Raw genomic sequence first — 22411 nt, 5'->3', positions numbered from 1 at the left:
CCTCTAGGAGACTTTCTGCCAGGTTTCTTTCCTAGAGTAAATTTTTGTGGCCTGGACTGAAGTCAGTGGTGCTTTTGGCCATTTCTGAATAGCTCCATGGTTACCACAATTAATTTCTTTGTTTATTATCTTGCACTAATTTACGTATCGTGTAGATACTTGAATAAATAGCTTTATCATGTCAGCTGTGAGGGCCTCTGAGCCAAGATGGGATGTTATTGTTCTGTTTATTTGCCAATAGTTTTGTCGGAGACGGATGCTTTTCCAGATTAGAAGCAAAATTGTGTTTGTTTTGTCACTTTCTCCTAATTAGCAGCTGTGCGACATCCAGCAGGAATTTGAGAGGAAGCTTTTCTTCTCGTGCGTCACCATTGCCGGGGTAAAGGCTCTGCAGGCTGGGCTGTGTCCTGACCTGTATCCCAGCCCCTGTGCTGTGCCCTCCAGGCACCTGCTCTGGTGGGGCCATGGGCACAGGAGGTTCAGAGTGATGTGGCAAACCCCACTGGGGATGGCTGCTGGGGACAGGACTGTCCTTCAGTGATTCCCAGGGAGAGCAGGAGGACACCTGCCATTTGTTCACCAGCACTGAACAAATCCACCTGAGAAATCTTCATTTGCTTTAGGGACTGGGTCAGCTGTGGGCTTGCTCCCTTTCGTGTGGAGCCAGTCTTGTCTTGAAACTACATGTGCCTTGGTTTGTGTGCTTCCCACAGCGCCCAGAACATAAGCTCCATCTCCCACAGGAGCAATAAACACTCCACAGTGTAAGCTTTCAGACTCTGGATGCTTCACCTGGAGCAACCCAGAGGGCCCCTGCCACCCCTCTCCTAATTCATTCATTCTACTAGCTCACTAATACATCTGCTGAGAGCCTCCCTGGAGTTGCCTGGCAAAGGCTAAACTGAGGGAGGAGTGACCTATCACAAGTATTTTTGTTCAAGCCTAACATCAGTTTCTGGAATTCTTTTCCCCAGGATTTTTTTTTTTTTAGTGTACCTTCTCATACAAAGGGAGACTTTGTGCAGAACTCTTGAAGAAAGGCCTGGCTTAAAGCATTCCTCAAGTGGCTGCCTCCCTAAACAACCCTACTTTCACATGTTACCCGGTGATATGCCCATTGCACAGCCAGGCCAAACCCTGTGCAGCAGCTGCCTCTGTGTTATCTGGACCTTGAAGATGGATGGGCAGAGCTGTGATATAAAGATACCGTACATCAGCTAAAAGGAATTAGTGCATGATGTGTCTTGTGAATTCAGGATAGGAGAGGATTTAAAAGCTAAGTCTGGCTTAAATTGTAATTCTTCTTATCCTGAGCTCAGAGCAGCCACTTGTAAAACTGGTTCTTTTTCTGAATCTCTTGGTTGTGGGACTGCTACAACAGGTCCCCATAACCAGCTTCTGCGCATCCAGTGCCCTGCCATCACTCTGCAGAGAGGTGTGGTGCCAGGAGTCATCAAGTGCAGGCTTGGGGAGATACCTGCTCCCTGCAGAGCAAGTGCTGATGCACCAGCATGGTGGAAACCTGTCTGAGTGCTCCTGAATAGGGTCAGCAGTGCAGCCTGGACAGCGATTTGCCGCTTCTCTACTCCTAGTTTGGTGCAGTGCCACTGCTGGCATCTCCTTCAGGGTGTCGTGATGTGCAACTTAACAGGGGTTCCGCTGCACCCCGGCGTCTGTTCGTGACCTGACAGATTGTGCTTCACTGCTACGAGCGATACGCTTCTCCCCAGAGAATCCTCTCTCATTCTTTTATTTATTGGTGATAAAAGACTGTCACAGATAAATAAGCATGTTCTCACTTGACTTGGTAATTTACATGGCATTGCTGAAGGTGATTTATAATTTATACATGGAAAGGATTTGCTGATCTCATTAATAACTTTCCAAACATCTAGATAAACATGCTATCGCTGTGAATCAAGTGAGCTTGAAACTGCCAAAGTATTCACCTGCAAGGGCTTCTGGCACTCCACTCTTTCCCAGACAACAGAAGTTTGACAAAAGAATGTGGGAACTGCCAAGACGCGTTTCTCCTTGCAGCCACCCAGATCACCCTAAGGTGGGAGATTTCGTCTATTCTTGCTAAATTATTCTTCTCTATTGAAAGGCTTGTTGACAGGAGCAGATTCCCTGCTCTTTGATTTTTAAATAGGGACCGTATTTCACAGCTCTGAGCGCTCAGCCCATGCAGGCATTTCTCTGCATCCTCTCCAACATCCTGCCAAAGCCTGTGATGCAAAAGAGCAGGTAAACAATCTCCACAAGCTTCCTCTACCAAGGCTGTAAAAGGAGATTTGAGGCAGCCCTGGATATTCCCTGCTGAGTGTGCGGGGTTGTTGCCATGAGATTTTATTTCATCACAAGTAATCACCTCCTCTCTTGCGCCCTGTATTGTTATCTGGAGATCTCCAAGTGCTCTATGTGCATTTATTGCTTAATTAAACGTCACAACAGCTTTTAGATGTATCTATTGTGAATTTTATTGCCACTTTTCAAGTGGATAAACTGAGGCTGATACTGAAGTTTATGTTCTGGGTGTCTGTGTGGTTACACCCTTGAAATTAGAGGATCCAAAGGAACAGTCCTGCTTTCTCTTCCACTGCTCCCTGCTACTTTCTTGCCATTAACTCCTGTGAGAAAGTGTTTTCCACATTGGGGAACCTCCCGCGGTCTGCAGGGAGATGAGCTGGAAGTTACTGAGTGGATGGTGAGGCCAGACCAGCTGGGAAGGAAACTAATGGAATTTCCTCTTAATGCTGTGATACATGCTGTGTCCATTAATGCCAGAGAAGGTCAGGCAAGCTGTCCCCAGCCTCTGTGACAGAGCCAGGAACGAGACCTGGGGGACTGTCTCTGTCTCCCCTGTAGCTGCCGGATGACACCTTGTTGGGAGACATCAGGCCATAAGTAAGAGCAAATGTAGAAGGGTGTGTTCTGGATGCCTCCCTGCATGCTTGGAGCTGTTAGCCCAATGGGGGGCAAATCTTCAGCCTGATTTTCACATCTAGGGTAGAATCAGGGGTGAAGAAAAAAGCTATCTCAAGAAATCCCAGGTGGTCTGAGTCTTCCTTTGTCACATACAGAATGTCCTTGGTAACAAATGCTGTGTTTAAACCTGTGTGCCCCATATCCAAAAGGTGTCCACTGTGCAGAATAAAGGAACATACAGCTTGAGCAAATTTAAGGAGAAAAGGACAAATAATTGAGCTGCTGTTTTCCTCTTGTTGAAAATAAGCTTCCTGCTAAACTTTGCATTGGTAATGAACTGAAAGTGGTCCTGCACACCAAATAGGAAAGGGCAAAGAGAGAAGCAACTCATCAATGTATGACCCTCTCTAAAATGTCATGAGTAATCAAGTGTGAAGTACTTAATGGATCATGATTTGCACGCCACTATTTTGATTGATGTTCTACTTAGTAGAGGATTGATAGTTTTTTACAGTGATGTTGATGCGAGTCTCTCAGAAGCACCTCCATCTATTTTCTGCAGTGCTGAGGAGAGCCAAAGCAGTGTTTGTTTGAAGCCATTGTGTTCCCAGCATCTTTGTTAAACCGTCAAAAATAGTGCAGAGTTGTTATCTCACATAGACCCAGATCTCCCTACAGAACTGTCTATATTTAGGCATCTTCCAAAACCTTTGTGTGAAGCAATTCTCTGGGGAGGCCAAAATAGGGTGGGTTTTTTCCTTATTTTTTTAATAATAATAATAATAATGTCATACAGCCAGTTAGAGAGGATGTGATGATTAAACCATATTAAGGCATCTTGCTACAGCTCCAGAGATCCCAGTTAGAACTCTGTTCTGGGCTGTTCACAGTTAATCCAACAATAAAAAAGCCCAGAAAAACACCGTAGTCTTTAGTTTGCTGGCATGACCTGGCTCCATCACAGACATGATAGAGGTTCAAATGGTAGCAGAGAACATTGCAGCTATGCTGAGTTCTGCTGCAGAGCGAAACTGCACTTGCACAAAGGAGACAGCATTAAAGGGTTTATCCCCAGGATCAGTCCACAATTTTTGACAATAGAGAATTCCTTAAAGGGTATTAAGTAATAATTATTTCAGCCAACTTGCAGTGTCTCGTTAACGTGTGTAAAATACAAGCACTTTTAAAATTACAGAAAATAACATGCTGGGTGTTCTTTAATACCTCACGAGTACACCTTGTAAGTCCAGGACACTCAGCTGATGCTTGTATTGGGAGCAAATGGGCATTTTTAAACTTTAACACGGGAGCTATGCATTAGACCTTCCTTCCCATGCCAAACTGCTCCAGCTGCTACTGTGCTCTATCACAGACTTATCTAATTTGGGAAGTTTAATTGCCTTTCTATAGAGCTGTTAAGATTTAGAAGATGAGAGATAATCCCAGGCTGGCTGGACTGTGCTTTGAGATAGAGATCTGTGTTCCCATCAGTGCTCTTACAAACTGGGGAGAGAAGCTTGTAAGCAGGTCTCCTGACAAGAGGATTAGGGTTTGTTAATGTGGAGATTCAGGCTGATTAATCAGCTTTCACTGGAGTATATTGTAAAACTTCAGTAGTGATTTTATTTCTTTTTTTTCCCTGTAAAATCTAGTTGCTTAAAGAACAACAATCACGATTTTTCTCTGTGGGTTTGTTCTTGGGGTTTTTTCCTTCATTTAAAACCCCCTTAACTTCCTAGGTTTGCTGAAAAACCTGTTAATTTTGTGATTGTCCTCGTGCTGCTTCTGTTCCAGGGAAACCATCAACTTGTTTTTCTAATTGGGTAATTATTTGAAACTGACTCATCTCTTAAATCTCACAGCTTGTATAAAGGTGATTAAAGTTTTTTGAAGTTAGATGAAGTCTGTGATGGAACACAGTGACAGCTTGAGCGCTCTGAGATGGGGAACATCCGAACACTTGACTCGGGCAGTAGCATTTTAAACATCCTCTTAGCACTTGCACGAGCTGCCCACAACAGAACGTACTCTGCACGGAAAGAGGACACGGCCCTTCAGTGTCTGTGCCTTAGAAGAGAGGGCTTCATCGTACCAGGGCAGCTGAGGTGCAGTTCAAATGAAGGGGGATGTGACTCTCTGCATGCTTTTGGGGGCTGTGCCGAATTGGGCCCTGCAGCTGCGGGGAAAGGAAGGGCCATCTCCTGAGACACCGCAGGGACAGACAGGCCTTGCCATTCCCGCTTTGCTTGCGAGTGCCAGTCCTAGCAGATATCTTCCTGTAGAGAGCAGAGCAGGTTGGGATTTTCATTCCTGGTGGAAAGTGCTGATTTCTCACTGAGAAAAGGCATTCTGGTGGCTGGGTTTTATCAGTCAGGCATTGTTTCACCCAGACCCTGAATTTTTAGCCTTCTCTTTTTTGTGTTAATTTCAGACCAAAACCTAGAGCAGCAGTTTTCTGTCCAGGGGCTGATTTTGCTTTTAGGGTGTCGTGATGAGACTTTTCAGCTGACCCTTCTAGCAGGGGCCTGGGCGCAGCATGCGCAGGCCATGTTGACAGCACTAATTCAGGATCAGGACACTGGCAAAGATAGCAGCAGTCATGTGTGGAAAATTTCACACTTAGCCGCAACTATTCCCCCCTCCTCCCCCCTCACACCCCCTCCCCCCAGCCAGCAGAGATGGGTATTGCATGTGTAAGCTGTTATTATCAATTCATAGAAATATGAGATTCTCAAGTTTGTATATTTTTGAGAGGGTTTTTTTTTAGCAGTTGTGATCAATCAGCAAAATTCAGAATAATCTGTAATAGTTACTAAGAATAAAAGCTAATTTTTCACTTTGGGGGTTTTGCATGCATGTGCTTGTTTGAATTTATTTAACATATGAATTGTACATGTATTTTTTTCTTTATGCTTTTGACTGTCTAGTTTCTGTAGAAAAGGGTGACTGATACAGTAGGTTTCAGCTTTTGAAATGATTTAGTTATCAGCCTAATTACATTTCTTTTGTATGAGATACAAGTTGGTTTGAAAAGTTTCTGTAGAAGACAAGCATAGCTTTTCTCTGTAAAACCCTGGAGAACTGAAACTGCTTAGGAGCAGCACTCCAAAAATACAAACTCTGTCCTTACAGAGAGGACCTGGAAGTGGTACTATGCCAGCGGTGCTGTGGGTCTGTCCCCACTCCATACAGTCCAAGTACGGGGCTGCATGCTAACAGTGTCTGGCAGTTGGCTGCAAAGGCTGTCTCAAGGAAATGACCCCCAGCTGGCCAGGACCTCCTTGGCAGGGATTAACAGGCCATTCTAGCTCCTGAGTCGTATACCTGGCAGCTTTGTGCCTGTGGCTTTCTCTTTGACAGACTGCCATATCAGGTGTCATGTTCTGTTGTGCTTGTGCCCTTTGCCTAGATAGTGACTTGGTTTTTCCTGGTTTATTTCACTGGACTTCATGTATATTAAAAAAAAAAACAAACAAACAATCAAGCCCTGAGTTCAGTAGAGCAGATTTGGGCTTATTCAGGAATTTGCTTCCCAGCAGGGCCATGAAGAAGCCCGCATGTGGGCCTCACCCTTTCCTTCCTGAGGATTCAGGAAGACACCTTGGATGGTGATTGTGATTGATTTCCACACCAGAGATCTCTCTGGTTACTTGATCCTCGTGTCTTTTAACTTCTGAAACTGAAGTAGGCAGTTGAACTTATTGTCTCTTAAGAGCCAAAAAAGTAAGAATAAAAATAGCCACCTTTCAATGAGGTGATCATTACCTCACCAAGGATGCAAACCAGGCAGCACATGGTGGGTTGCAAAGGTTTCAGAGTATTGCTGTCAGTGCCTACAGCCACTGCCTTGGGATGTGGCCTTCACCTCCTCATCCTGCTGCCTGCAGCTGAGCCTTTCCTGATGGCCGGAAGGGCTGCAACTGCAGTCATCTGCATCGGAACCACAGTTGCTTGGTCCGGCACGACTGAGTCCTCCCACGGTGGTGGCTGCAGGTGGCTGATGGAGAGTTGCCTCTGTGGTGCTGTGCAGCTGGAGACCACGTGCCTGGTGTGTGTTTTCTAATGTTTGGAATTACTGCATTGGGAAACAAGCAGCCAGATAAGGTCTCTCTTGGAGGATGTGGCGTTTGGCCTTGCGAGGGTCTCACTCAGCACAGGTTGGAAGGGAACAGCTCAGCACATGGCTGTACAGCTGCCTCCTGCTGCAGCATGACCCTAGCTGGAGAGGGGGGACCGGGCCCTTGGCTTTAGTCAGCCCCCAGGGGATCCTGCGCGCTTCTGGGGCTGGGTGCCTGCCACCCTCCTCTCTCACTGTGCTGGGGAAGGCAGGCCTGTGGGCAGCGGAGCGGCAGCTGTCTCGGGCCACAGCTGGCTCTGGGGGGATGAGGGTGCAAGGTGAGCAGTAGCAGTGGGGTTGCATCACCTGCAGTGACTGGCTGCCAGACCTGTGGTCTCAGCTGTAGGAACGTTGGAGGAAGCTGGGCACAGCCCAGCAGAGGAGCTCACCTGCGGGCAGTGCGGGGTGTGCTGTCTGTGCTCCTGTCAGGGCTGCAGCTCTCCTGTCATCATGCCCTCAGTCCGGGGTCTTCAGGGAAAAACAAGCCACAGCACGAGCTGTAGACTTGTTGCTGCACTAGGGAAACAAGTAATGAAAGATGTCTGGTGTGTTTCTTCCAAGCTTGTTCAGATGGGCTGTGTGCAAAGCTTCTCTGCTCGGTTTCTGGTGTGGCTGTGCACAGGAGGTCTGTGTGTGTACCTGCAGATGTACCTGTGTGCACAGTTTCAGTGGCCTAAGCAGGGGTTGGATTTGATACCATAGTACATTTGTGCTCCCTGGTCCCTGTATTTCTATTTTGAACTTCCCAGGTGTGTACCCAGGCGTGGAATGGAAGTGCTCTGAATCAGTCTAGGCCTTTCCTTGGTGGGATTTGGTTTCCTCATCCCAGTTGTGCAGCAGAAATACACCCTCAGTGTGTAGAAACACTGTTTTTCTTATCAGAGATGTGAGTTGGGGATGGGGAACTCCTGTTAGTGTGTAGCAGTCCTGCAGCCAGGACATCAAAGGGATCTGACCTTATGTGGAAACAGCATTTGGTACATTGTATCAAATTCTACAACTTGACTTAAGAAAGGCTCAAGAGAAAGCTTTTTTTTTTCCCTTCTTTTTTCCCCCCTTCCCCCCTTCTTGCTTCTAAGGATCCTTATTTATCATCCTCAGGGGCATTACAGTGAGTAATTAGATTGGACCAGGAGAACGACTTAATTTTACAAGAAACTCATTAATTCATTCTATTTAAAATCTTCTCATTTCACCCAAAACCCAATTATGCTTGTAGTGGCAATGATCTGGAAAGGCATTGTCTCGTAGGTATTAGGGGGGGCCACTGGGACTCCTGTGGTATTCATGTCGGGGAGACAAGGGTGACTCCCTTTCTTTGACTTCTAGGTCAAAAGAACTAGTCGCTGGGACAGCTTGACAATTAGAAAACCCTGATGAGCATTTGGAAGTAAAACAGCTGTACAATAACGGAGGGGTTCATGGTGCAGGGCAGAAAGCTCATCAAAAGAGACTATCCAAACAATTGAGTTCTATAATTAACACACAAAAATCTGTTCAGAAATGGTAATAACAGTAAAAGAGAGCTGAGGAGATGCTGCCTACTTATGTGGCAGATGTGGTTTTGTTACAATCCGAGAGAGAAAATCCATCCTCTTAAAGAATAAGAACAACATTAGAAGGGAGAAATAAAAGTAACTTTTTGTTCCTAAGGGAGCAGTTAAAACATGAGCTTAAAATATTGCCAGACTGGGAAGAGCTGAAGAAAAAGTAGCCAGTGCTGTAAGACGTGAAATAAACTATCCACGTATTTTTTCAAGTCTTTAAACCCAAATTTCTTTTCTCATTTAAATTTATAAGCCTGACACTGAAATATGTTTCCTCATTTCACAAGGATCACTCTTTTAGAGTTTTTAATTGAAGTTGGCTATGACCATTAACTTTAAAAAAAACCCAAAATGAAAAACCCTTTTCTGTTGTGTGTGGAGGGAGATTTGAGTCAAAATTGCATCTCAAGGCTACTTGAAATTTTCATGAGTATGTAGCCCATATATTTTTCTGCTAAAAAAAAAAGGGGAGTATTAAATGCACAGTTTCTGGAATTCTAGCTAACTCCACAGATTTTTAACTATGCTATTCACTTGCCTGTGTTGATAGCCGTTGGCAGTGGTGTGCTGGTCCTTTCAGGATAGGAGGGATGCAGCTAGAGCGTGGTTTGTGTTCAGTTGCTGATCCTGTCCTGGTCGAGGGCCCTCTCCTTGCAGAACTCAGCTGAGATCGCAGGCTTCAGTGTAGCTGTCTGTACAGTGATGGCTCTGCAGGCCAGCATCCCTGTGCCTGTTCTGTACCTCCCCAGCGCAGCACTGCCATCCCCATAGTCCCTTCTGCTGCACATCTCAACGTCTCAACATCTATGTCAAAGCTTCTTCTAAGTTCATTGACTTAATTTAGATTTACTTGAGCAAAACCATGTTTCTGTGGTTGTTTATTCACCCCATTCTTGTTATGAGCTCCTGATCTGGAACTGGGTATCTTTCTGGTCTGTGAGCTCTCGCCTCCAGCAGAGGCCGAGGCAGCTGGTAGGAACTCTTCCGTCTTCGGTCCCTGGTGGTCAGAACTGCGGTCAGAGCTCCAGCCCAGTGGTGCCAGCTCAGGGCTGGCTCTCTTGGACCTTCCCTGGCCCGTCTTCTCCTTAGGGCTCAGCTAGCCCTGCCAGGCTCCAGAGACCCTTCCCTCCCTGGTTCAGAGTGCCACTGAGCCGTCTCATGGGCGACAGGCAGAGCTCTGCCTCCGTGGCACGGCCAAAGCCTCACCGTGGAGCTCCCTGAGATTGAAGACACACACTGCATTTTGAATGATGTAGGAACTTGTCAACAAGGAGATTGGGGTGGTTTCTTTATCCAAACATTTGCAAGACATTACACTTTTCTTTGGAAGAAGAACTATTAAGTGTTTCATGCCTTTTCCAAGCTCTGATGGAAAGACTTATTGCTGTTGGATAAAGAGACCTTAGAGGAAGCACTGGGGGATTTTTTTTAAACAACTTTACATTTGTAAGAGTGATTTTTAAAAAGAGTCCCTCCCCCCATCAGAAAAACACGTTGCTTTGGTAAAATAGCTAAAACCAATTTAATACATATATTTTGTGGTAGCTGTGACTAAAAAGAATGTGTTCATCCAGTATGAGATGAGTTTTTAAATTCTGAAATTGATGCATGAAATTTTCTAATAGAAAATTCAACATTTGGAGTGACCAAGCAAAAGCAGGCTTTCCAGCCCACACTTGTATTCTGAAAGCCATGAATCTGAGAAATCAGATTTTAATGAGAAAATGGAGTTTGGAAAACAGCTTCAGAAAATTTACATCCAGATTAGACTCAAGGTCCATAATCCTTCAGAGCAGTTTTTGTGGTTTTAACACACATTATTCTGGTAAATTAAAAAAAAAAAAAAAAAAAGGCATGTAATAGTGGCCAGCAATGTTGGACAAATCCTGTCTTACTTTAGGAGAAGTAGAAACTAAACAGATTTTAACATTAGAACCCAAAGATATCAGCATAATTACTTCAAGCTGATGTTCACTTAAAATCAGTGTGATTGGTTCTGAAGAAAAACTGCGAGCTTTTTCATGCTGAAAATATTTTTATTTGAGAATTTCCCCTGGATCTGGTGCAGATGATTGTAACCTTGTGGGTGATCTGAATGCAAGAAAAGATGGGTTTTTTTAAAAAAGAAAACCTAACAGAAAGAACTAATTAAGGCAAAGCTAAGGAACTGAATCCAAAGTTTGCATTGCACATGTGAACTAATCTTTTTACAATGGCATCTTTCGAAAGCTGGGTAAGAGCCTCATTCATGCCAGGTCTCACCCAGCAAATCCTTCCTAGAAAAGCAGCCGCATGAAGATTTGTCCTGAGCAAGCAATAAAGGCTCGCAGGGAACAGGTTCTGTACAGGCTTTTTGTTTGCCTACTAAATCATTAACTTTCCAAAAAAAAAAGCAAGAAAAAGCCCCTCCGTAGCCTTACCAGGCGCTGGTTGTAGTAGGTGTGTCAGCAGGGCTTCATGCTAAGAACAGCTTCTGCAGGATTACATGGGGGTTGTGAAGTGACGGTACCGCAGAGCTCTGAAGGGCAGCACGTTGCACACATTCTCTTGTGTCCTTTGCTGCCACATGCTGAAATGTGGTGCATCTCTGAGCACATTAAGCGAAGGAAACTGATGTGGTCAGGAGTCGAGTTTTGAAGCGAAATGGCTCTGTGTGCTTTAGGAGCAGCCGCTGTGTTTGAAGAGCTTTCTTCAGGTCGTGAAATATTAATGATCTTGGCTTAATATAGTAGAAAACAAAATACAGTGCGTGAAACGAGGAGGGGGGTAAATCCTTGAATTACACAGTGTTGACCTTGGCGTACCTGCTGAATCCATCTATTCCCTTTCAAACCACTGAGTCTGACAAGACGGTGAGGAGGAGGAATGGTCTCTAAAGTCTTTACCTGTGACATTTTCTTGCCTTTCCAACAGCATGTTGTAGCCTGAGCAGGATCTTCAGCGTTGTCCTTGAATGTTTATCATCTAAGTATTTTAATACTGGAAAGATGCTAAAGGCAGCTTTTTGTTTAGTAATATCTGTGAACTATGATGTTTGTGTTTGATGTTTGATGTTAGAGTTTCCATGTTTTATTTTTAAAAACCCCACGAATAGTAGGAAGAATTTCGTGGGTAAGAGCAGTCAGCCCGGTCTCCTCCTGTATTGTTTTTCCATGCTTTGTCTTTCTGTATGGCAGCAAGAGCCTGCCTGTCGGTGTCTGTCCTGGCCATACGCAGGTTTAGTTGCATTTCACATCTGAGCTGTGACAATGAAAACAGGGAATGTCTCAGATCAGCATCTATCTTGACTGCTGCCGCTGTTAAATCAGGCACAAGAGGACATGTAGTGATAGTACAACTTACCAGATATTGCAAATCATATAAAAAAAATTTGAAAGGTGTTTTTCCATGGGTTTGGGTCCTTCCCCTTTTCCCTCTTCTTTCTCATCACAAGCAGAATAAGCTAATTTACACGAGATGCCTTGTGTGCTGCGACTGCCTGGCTGATGGGCTGTACCCAGTGGGCTTGTATTTGTGTTCAGGGACTAATTGTCTCTGATGTGGGGAGGCTGGGTTTGACCCCCATGATTCTTCCTGCCAAAGCTGCGGTTTCTGACTTTAATTGAAACCCCAAGGCCATTTGAAACATGGCCAAAAAGCACCTTGCAAGTTGAACCTTATCTAATAACGTGAAGCGTATAAACTCTGGAAACATAAATCTTAGTCACTTGAGCAATGTGGTTTTATAAGATCCTCTGGTCCGGGGACAGCCACAGCGAGCGAAAGCAGAGCAATCTCCCAGCGCTCCTACAGACAGCGCGCGGCACGTCGTAAAGTTATTGCTTGTTAAGGAAATACCATGGATGGCTTTGGTTAATAGGAGTGAAGTAACTTGCTGTTTTATAAATGTGTTACTAAAATCCCTCTCCACTTCCCATCAGAGGGCTTCATACCAGAACGAGGGAAAGAGGGAGTGGGGCAAAGGGAAGGGTGAAACAGGAGGGAGCCCCAGCTGCGCGGGTGCCTGTGCCCTGCATACTGCAGCCTGTGGAGAGCAGGGCAACCTGGAAGTAGCATGGGTGATAAATGATGAGATACGGGCAAGTCATGCAGTACATACTGGGCGCAGCCTTTTCTTCTTCCACATTCGCGTGCCTGGGTGTCTTCTCTGTCGCCCTGAAAGCCAGTGGTGGTCTTTCATCTCTAGCCAACGGAGAAATTTCTAGGATGACATACCTGTTAGCCACCATTAAAATGTGTTATTAACGACGTTAATGAGTTTTTTCCAAGTGATGTAAAAGTAGCCATTCGTATAAGCACTGCGTTTATGAAGATGATGTCACTGAAAGCCTAGCCAACTGCACATGGGACCTAGTGGCAGTGGTGCAGCTCCTGCTATGCCCTGTTGTCAAGCTGGGGAGAGCATTGCTGACTTCCTCCCTTGAGGAGAAAGAGCCAAATGAATTCTGCCTTGCCAGGAGGGAGACATGCCATTTCCGGGCACGTTAGGCTGAGGGCCTCGCTGCCAACCACAGTGGGTTCCTGTCCCACTCCCTCTTAAAAATTGGCAGTGCCTGACAGTCAGCTGCCATTCCTTAAGTGGTCATGGAATAAACCAATTGGACCCCTTTTGTCATGCTCCATGTGTGTGTGTGAGTGCAGGTGGACGCGGGTTAAGCAACATGCAACTCCCCAGTGAGCACAAAGAGGCAGCTGATTTTCTGGCAGTGTCAATAGAAGAGCATAATTTTTATTTTTCTCCTACCATCTCCAAGCCAGCTTTTAAAATGACTCTTGTTGGAATTAGAAATCAGTATCCCCTGACACAGGATTACTCATTAAGAGTGTGATGATTGCTAATTCTTCACCTGGGGCTAAAAGGACATCATTAGATCTCTTTGAAATGTCTGCTGCCTCAATTTTGAATAAGTAAGCTAGCAATTCATGGTCACAGCCTGGGCAAGTAACACTCTCCCTTCCTGTTCCTCCATCTAGCTTGCAAAATCGGATACTACAAGGCTCTCTCGACAGATGTGGCTTGTGCCAAATGCCCGCCTCACAGCTACTCCATCTGGGAAGGCTCTACCTCCTGCACCTGCGATCGGGGTTTTTTCCGAGCCGAAAATGATGCTGCCTCCATGCCCTGCACTCGTAAGTTGGTCTTTGAACAGTCTCTTCCCCTTTTATCATCCGTTTCTTCTCCTGACTGCCTTTCACTCTATGTAGGAATTATTGCCTGGAGATCCATATCTCTAAGAAGTGTCCTCCTTCTGAGAGCAGCATTCAGTAACTCTTACAGCCCTCTGCAGATGCAGTTTGCATTTCGGCTCGCACTTTGGGAGAGAAAGCCTACTTCTCAGCCCTGAATTCTTAACAATGATATGGTTGCACTGACCCTTGAGAGCTTAAATAGATCAGGAGACTTGGAGGAGACAAAGCCGCAAAAGAGGAGTGACTCGCAGACTCCTCTTCTGGAAGAGTTGGAAATTAGAGTAATCCGAGTTCCAGTCCGAGGACCTGCCCAGTAGATCACATCACATCACTTTTCATCTCTTTAAATACTGTTTTTTGTAGGAATTGTGAAAGCTTTTATCATAATTTTACAAACTAGGGTAAATAGGTAAATTTGCTGAAAATATAGCTGGCAGTCCTTAGGAACACAGAAGAGTTCCTCTGAAAGGGGTGGCAATAATAAGTCTTAAACCTTAATGAAGCAAAAACACCCAAAGGATGGTTTATTTTAGCCTTTGTAGATCAATACGTTGTCCAGCAAATGAAATTTGCTTTAGTTCCACCAAAATGCCTTCAGCAGGGAGAACAAGAGCCGTAGAGCACTGAGCACACCCACAGGGATGCAGGAACAACTCCTTGTCCTATGTATTGGTTAACGGCTCACGCAGCTGAAGATCTGGGATTCCAGGCATGCCCTGGTGCTAAATGTGATCATCTAGTTCTTCGGGTTTTGCTTCTATAGGGGTGGAGGGGTTGGAAACAATAAGTGAAAGGGCTGTCTTTTACCAGGGGTGGATATCCACGTGTGGCTTTCCCTGAAAGCAGTTGGAAATGCTTCCAGACTTTTGGAGTTCAGCTGTGTAATTCTGTGGAGCGAGCGAGCATGTGTGTGTCTGTGAGTGAGGGGAGGCTGCGATACTTCTTTTGTAACATTTTAATATATTCCAAATTAATTTTGGAGAGATGACTCACATTTATTTAAATCTTAATTTCTCCCTTACAAGGCAGAAACAAAGTATGTCCATAGCTAAGCCAGCACTCATCCCTTCCCCACACCCCCTTGGTTCCAGCTCTTCTTCAGTGATTCCCTTCTTGTCAGCTGTGAGTTTTGCTGGGTGGTGGTTAAGCAGGTCTGGGCATAGCCAGCAGCAGCTGCTTTTGCTTAGTAGGAAAGCCAAGAGGTCCGTATATCCCTTGCCAAATGTTGACTGGGGGATGGAGGTCTAACTGTGTTGTGAAACTGTGCTGAAGTGGGTAGGAACATGCTTTTTATAGTATAATTTACACTAGGAGATATAAAACTTGACAATGTTGATAGGAAAAATGTCTTTTTGCAACAATAAAATATTGTTCAGTAGATACACTCTAAATAACATTATACCAGCAAATGTTTAGCATAAAGCCCTGGTCCTAGCCAGTGATATCCTGACCAAATTGAAATCAAATTAGTAATCAACTGGTTGAATTTAAATAGGCATGTGCAGTAAGTGAAGTATGAGGAGAGAGCAAAACACTTCCAGATGCGGGAATTCTGAGCAAATGATGTGTATGTTTTCTTGTATTGCAAAGCGTAACCCTTCTTTGTCAAGTCTTGGACCTGCTTCTGGCACCCTTCCCCATTCCTGTCTTCAGAGGTCAGTCAAAGTTGAAGTAAGTCCCTGATCGTGCTCTTTTAGCCTGAAAATACAAAAAAGAGATGAAGAGAAGACAAGGGCCATGGTGCTGGCCTCAATCTTCATCTCTGCAGCAGTCTAGGAGGACTTGGCATGCAAGTCAACACTGTGGTCCTATGGACATCCAGTCTCTCTGGAGGCCTGATTTCATAGCTTCAAATTTTCCTGTAGCTTAAGGGCTTCTTTTTCTGTGATCCAAGGTGAAGTAAGACACAGAGGTTATTTCTAAGGTGGCTTGTGGGGCAGCTTTGCTCTTCCACTCACTGGTGTACTCGCTGATATCCCCTCATCAAGGTCTGCCTTAGCACTCTTTGTACGTTGGTGTGATGGTGGTACCTGCAGAGACACAAAATGCAGCCTCACGTGCATGGTGCACCTCTGCATTGTGCAAGGGGCTTTGGGGGTGGGGAGTGGGCTCTTCATTTGCTGTGCTCCCCATGCTTAACAGCCTTCTGCCCATGGAATTGGGGCAAGTGACAGAAGGCGTTTAGAGGGTGTCTGCTCAAGGAAGCCCCTCCGGATGAAGGTCCTTGTCTGTCTGACTTCCCTGACAAGATGTGGAGACAGAAGGGAGTGTAAACATCAAAGGTTCTTTCAGATGGATTCAGACTCTAATCAGTTCTTACCAGTTGGTTAAACCAGGTGACAAACCCAATTCCCTTGTGCTGACAGCCATAATAATCAGGCACCTTCTTTGTTCATTATGCTCTCTTTAACCCCGGTATTCTCATTCAGCCCTGCATTTAGTAATCGCTCAGTGTGACGGCGCACTAATGAAGAAATAAAACACAGTATCTGAGATCCATTCTTCTAGCAAAAAGATAGACTCTGCTTCACTGGCTTGTAAAATCAGGTTTCTGTTCACTTGGAGAACTATTAGACCAGGTGAATAAAAGTAACATTGGGTAATTTGGGGAGAACACCTGGAATGGACTGTGGATTGATCCTTTCTTTATTATTTCTAAACACTTTTTAAGATGAAGAACTTCAGCCTTCTTAGGATGTGTTTTTGTAAAGGTTTGACCCTTGGCTATTGATTTACTTTAGTAATAAAGTGCCTGGCCTCGTCACTTACCTTGCCTTCTGGGTTGGGGGAGGAAGACTGTTAAGACTTTCCATTACCCTGGCCGTGCTAGTGGATGAAAAGTAATCAGAGAATTCCCCTTCCTTTTTCTTTGTCACTATTCCTATGGTAAGTAAGAAAAGTAACACCTACTTCCTGATGTGCTGCTCAGGAGAGGTGCTTTAGAGCTTTCTTGATTCCTTAATGCCACTCTCGGACATCTCCATCTGTTGTTGCATTGCAGAAACAGTGCCTAGCCTTCAGGTAAGCCAGGCATCTAGTCTAAACAAATAACTCCAACTCTGGTTTTAGTATTGAGCTCTGCTTTAACTCTGCTAGAGTGAGTAGTTATGTGTGGCATAAATCTTGTATGACTGGCAGAATGTGTCAGGGACGTGAGTGTTGGAGATGGCGGAGTGGGCTGTGTCGGAAGGCCAGACATAGACCCCTGACATACACATGTTTACTGATGCATCTTTTCCCTCAGGCTTGCCTCATGGGGATAATCATCAACCTGTCTGTCACCACCGAGGAGCAGAGCCACTCTGGATCTGCTGCTTTGACCTAACTCAGGAATTTAGACTCTGAGCTCTGAAGCACAGTGGGCTTGTCAGCTGTGTGCTTGGGCATGGAGATACTGTGATTGACCCGTGCACTTGAGTGCAAGCTGTGGCAAACAGGGATGCCTTTCCCTTTTGGAAGCATCGTAAAAATAACATTAAGGCAACTATTCAGACCTTGATGGTATTGCAGTACTCGCTGTGAGAATGGCTCTTTCATAAGGTTAGCAATCTAGTGGAGAATAAATTGCCTTACCAACACACAAATCCATGAGGCTGGAAAGCAATCTGTCTCAATCATGGTCTTCATCCCTGAACTTCCTTCTCCATGAGAAGATACTCTGAATCGCAGCCTGGCGTGGGCAGGTGCAGTTAGTGGGCGTTAGCTGGTCCTGTGTCCCCACCGTTAATGAGTCGGGTTCTCTTAACTGTTTCTTAACAAACAATGCTCACATTATGAGTGAGAACGAGACGGTTTTGTATTGTTTATATTGTCTGTTCGATTCAGATTATTAATGATTTTTAATTGGGAGCCCTATACAAAGGAGCCATTGCCAGCATAGACTGTCCAGCTTGAAATCTGCCTCAGCAAATGACCCTGAATAATTTAGTCTGTTGTGCCACCCAGACAGTGACTGATTGATTAATATTTTGGTGTGGCCTGAAATATTTCTAAAATGGTTGCATTTAAGACAGTTTATACCAGAGAAGCTTAGAGATAATGAGAGCAAATTTAGTGAGATGCAAGAGAAAAGTGCCTGCTTTAAAAGGGCTTTCTCCAGTTTAGGTTATCAAGAAATCGAAGAGCCTGACTTCAAACAGCAAACGTCACTTACTTGTCTTTACATTCGCCTCTTCTAATTGAATTTAGTGCATTGCTGTATTTCCTCCAGAAAGTATATTGTTTTTAAATTACCATTTCAGTGCTATTACTCAAGGCTCCTGCTTCTAATGCTTTCTGACAGTTATCAGCATAATGAACCATAATGAAATGATGAGCAATCTACAGTGGAAACTCAATGTGGATTCCACTAGAGCTGTGTGACTGTGTTGTTAAAATTCGAAGGCACATTAAAATAACGCTGTCCTTATTTGTTTCCAAGGTCAGGGCTTTAAAAAAGGGTCTGAAAGGTCTAAACACTTCAATTTTGCAAATGTTATGGTCTAATATACGCCCTTAGTGCAATCTAGTATTGCATTTAATATATCTCAGAGATAAATATTTGACCTGCATTTTCAAAAAAGAGTGAATTTACCTACCTAATAATGTGCTTGCAAATGAGTAATTACACAGGAGCTGATTATTTGAGCATATGTTTATTATGATTGCTTAGACTTCTAAATAAACAAATGTGCTCTTTTTCCTTCGACTTAACTCGTGCCTCTTTAAGTTTCCAGACAGACGCCGATTATCACTGTTGTAGCTTTTAGGAGAATATGAAAGTAGGGTACAATGTGGGGTCATGCTGGCTGGCGTGGTGTAGGTAGCTTTGCGCTGGCTTTGCACGCTTCCTACCCAGGGTTTCCATGCTTGTTCTGGCACTGCTTCAGTCTGACCTCTGCTGTTGTGGCCCTCCCTCTATAATATGGAGTATATGCCAATACAGCCTCTGACCTTCAGAAGTTAAATTTATGATGTTGTAATTCTTCCATGTATGTCCTTACCTTAAATAAATGATATTTTTTTCTTAGGATGTCATATAAAATTGTTCATAATGTATACAGAATGTCAGAACGCCTTTTAAGGTGCAGTACTGCACTTGCAAGGGCAGAGGCAACGGTGGGTAGGCAGTATGGAGAGAATGATAGGCTGGGAAAAATAGACCATCCATTGCTGCATCACTGCCAGAGCGAGCGAAAGGGATTGTGAGTGATGGGAATCTCAGAGGAGAAGGCTGTCTCCCCTCGTCTGTGGTGATGGGCGGAAGGAACAGAGAAAACGTTGAATAAGGAGGAGAGTGGTTATGGCTCGAAGAGAAGAGACAGGAGTAATTTGACAATGTGTGTGTATGATCAGTAGCTTTAAAATCATCACTCCTTTAAATACAGCAACTGTTTATTAGCTGTCTTCTGATTTTCTGGCCAGAGCCTTAAATTAACAGAGACATTTACTCAATTAAGTGGGGGCTTTGATTTGGTTAGTCGGGACCCAGTTCTGTAGAGTCGTCGAAGTAAATTACAGGGCTAAGAGAATAAGAAATTCATCAGCTGGGCCAATGACAGAAAAGCTTATTTTTCTGGTTGGATTTCTTTCCTGTCAGACTGTCAGATAACTTTCTGGTATCCACAGCGAAATTCCCTCTAAGAAGAGTGAGTGAACACAGGCTGTATGGGATTGTCTGCAGCGCCCTGTAGTAGAGTAGATGTGATACCATGGCTTGGTGTGCATGGCCATGCAAAATGTTCTTATATGGTCGTTTGTGGAAGAGAAACACAGAGCCCTTGGGGTGGTGCTTCCAAACATCATTTTTCCCACACCTCTGCCAGCAGTAACTGGACCTATTCGCTTAATTCCCTTAGCCTGGAGACAGGAGGCAGTATTGATTGGATTGTTCTCCAGGTGAAAGGAACAAAGCCTATTGTGAAGCTGGTGACCGGGGTTCTTTTGGCAAGCGAACAGGAAATCGTACATGCCAGTAAAATGGGCATTTTATCATTGGCATGGGCCCAAGATCCCTGGCTTGGCAGGACTCCCGCTGAAGTCAAAGGACTCTTGCCCAAGTAAATAAATGAAGAATTGTTTACCAAATCAGTTGCCTTATTAAAACCCAGTTGTAATGCTAGCTCTACTGAGAGAGGAGAAGGGGGGTGGAAATAGAGCAGATGACTGATATTTCAAGTGGCTGCCGCATCCTGCAGACTGTTGACTTTGGTCTCAGTAGTTGTAAAAACACTTAATCTATAATGATAAATGGTCAGGAATGGCCGTGCAGACAAGAAGTGAGGGTTGTCTGAACTGTCAGTGCTTGTGTAAATTAGCCCACAGCAACCAGAGACCTGTCCACAACTGCTGAAAGAACCAATTAGTGGCAGCAGCATATACAACTGTCACAGGAAAGTGTGGGCTTTATTTCTAAGCCTAAACTCACACAGTCCAGGTGTTTACTCTGCATTATAACTTGTCTTTCAGATGGTTAAAGATCAACAACAAAGGCTTATCTGAAGGGCTTCACTGCTCACATGCTGAAACATTATTGACAGCTCCACAGTTGTACAGGTTTAATGAAGCTTTATGAGATGGAAAGAGGAGGCCAGAGTGCTTTTTCTTGAAGGCCCTGCCTGGCACCACTTTGCCAGGCATGTTAGTGAGAGAATTTAAAGAGTTTAAAGACTGATTATTTGATAATGACTTTCTTTGCATCCACTCTTAAAATGGTAAACTCTCTATTTCACACTCAGCCCTGTCTCCAGGGAGATGAATTTTAGGATCATGATCGAGTTTAAGAGTATTGATCTGAATTGTTAAAGGCTATCTGTACAGTAGGGGCATCGTGAGGCCTTGTTAAGAGACCAGCAGCGTGGTCACACTGTTGAGTGTGGAAACATGACTCAAAGCCTTAGCAGAGCAGTACTGCCGCTTGGTGCCCGAGCTAGCCCCTTCAAAAGCACTTGCAGTGACATTTCATTGCTCTCTGTAGATGCTCCAAAGATCTTGGGAGCTGTTCATTGTATGGATCTTTTCTTTTTTGCACCTCTTTATTTGTTCTCTTTATTCTTGCTGTGTTGTACACAAAAGCTGGCTTTCAGATCTTGCATAGCAAAAGATGTGCTAAATTTCTCACCGCTTCTGATAGTGCGCTGCCAGTTAAGTAATCTCGCTATTAGGCAGTGGGATGCTTACTCCCAGGTGCCTGCTGCTCCTGTAACTTATCAAAGACTTAACTGCTTCTCTGTAAGGTAGCCAAGGCCAAGTTGCCGATTCAAAACAGGCCAGTTCACACGAGGATCCTTTTAAACGACCGTGAGTCATAGCAACCTTCCCTGTTGTATGAATCTTGTTTATTATGTAGCAAATTAGCTCAAGATTTCTGAATACCCCGAGTTCTCTTTGAAATCACCGAAGATGAAGAGGGTCAGCATCTCTGGAGCAGGCTCATAAAGAGGATCCTTTTGTCAGTCCTGGTCCAAAGCCCATTGAAGCCTGCTGGTCTGCCTGATTGACTTTGATTAACAAACACCCCAGTTGGCACTCTGCTGCATTTAACAGTATGTTTACAGGGTTTGCTCAGAGAGAGGGTGAGTTGTAAAGCTTCAAACTGCAGCAGGTTATGGGATTATTTTAAGTGTTTGTTAGAATAATTTTTAATCCTTATCAAGCTATGGTCTATTTTTTCTGCCGCAAGAGAGAGGTGATATTTTCCTCAAGGAGAGTGCGGGAATGGTTAAAGAAGATTAAAGTCTTTTCTATATGCTTGAGGTTTTCTGATGTGTGGTGGGAATTGCCAATGAAGCTTCCTTCTGATTTCACACTGCCAGGGGAACGCAGACCGAATGCAGGGTGACAACCCACTTGAAAATAATTATCCATTGCCCTGGCTGCAGAGACATCCATAACATGGTAGAGAAATGTGCTTTTTACACATGTGCACACACAAACTGACTAAATTATTTTTAAAATAATTTTCTCCTTCCAGGGCGCACAAGCGTCATCCTGCTTGTGATTTATTCACCTATCTTTTGAAAGCATCTTTCTTTTAAATCACTGATGTGGTGATTGACAAGATGCTTACAGTGAAGCCTTGCCTTCTAGAGGGTATATATTTGAAATATGTCCATTAGCACTTCCATGGAGAGTGTGAGTTTCAGCTTGTGTTTTTAATGGATCTCCTCCCACAGATAGATCTTTCAAGGTAATAAATATTAACCATACCATGGGTTACTAGTAAACACATGTGGCTACAGTCCAAGTACTGATAATATCAGTTCAATCCTTAGTGGGTAATGTTGCTGATGAATTAATCAACCGGCACTGCAAGTGGCGAAGGACTAAGATGGCACAAAAAAAGGAGCTCCTGGTAAGGAGCCCTCTGCCAGGGGATGGGCTGTAACAGAGGAGTGTGGGCAGGTGGCTGCTCGTGGCTAGGGAGGGCTTTATTTTAGGTGCCATCACAGCGCGTTTCTTGTAAGTGCTGAACTCACTTGAAAGACATAAAGTGTCAGAACCCTGTGCTGAGGTGCTTTTAGGTTTGTTTTGGGATGTTTTTGTTTTAAGCCTAAGAAAAAAGTACGTAATGGCTACTGGGGTCTGAGGAAATTGGCCTAGCCAAAGCCCACAGTTTTATTTTCAGTGCTGTGTCTGCGGGACCTCTGAG

At 44.4% G+C, this 22411-nt stretch overlaps 1 protein-coding gene across 1 annotated transcript in view; it reads left to right on the top strand.

The window, feature by feature from the left end:
- EPHA4 (EPH receptor A4) overlaps window positions 1-22411 on the top strand; it is a gene marked incomplete at both ends in the record, with an annotated part of 98830 nt that overhangs the window by 27605 nt on the left and 48814 nt on the right. Inside the window, one exon of the mRNA XM_084267489.1 lies at window positions 13567-13722. Coding sequence (XP_084123615.1) covers window positions 13567-13722 — 156 coding nt within the window. The remainder of the gene's footprint in view (window positions 1-13566; window positions 13723-22411) is intronic.

Source organism: Gallinula chloropus (assembly GCF_964237585.1).
Source record: "Gallinula chloropus genome assembly, chromosome: 8".
Taxonomy (NCBI): Eukaryota; Metazoa; Chordata; class Aves; order Gruiformes; family Rallidae; genus Gallinula; species Gallinula chloropus.
The sequence above is the reverse complement of the archived record's forward strand: the minus strand, read 5'-3'. Positions and strand labels throughout refer to the sequence as shown.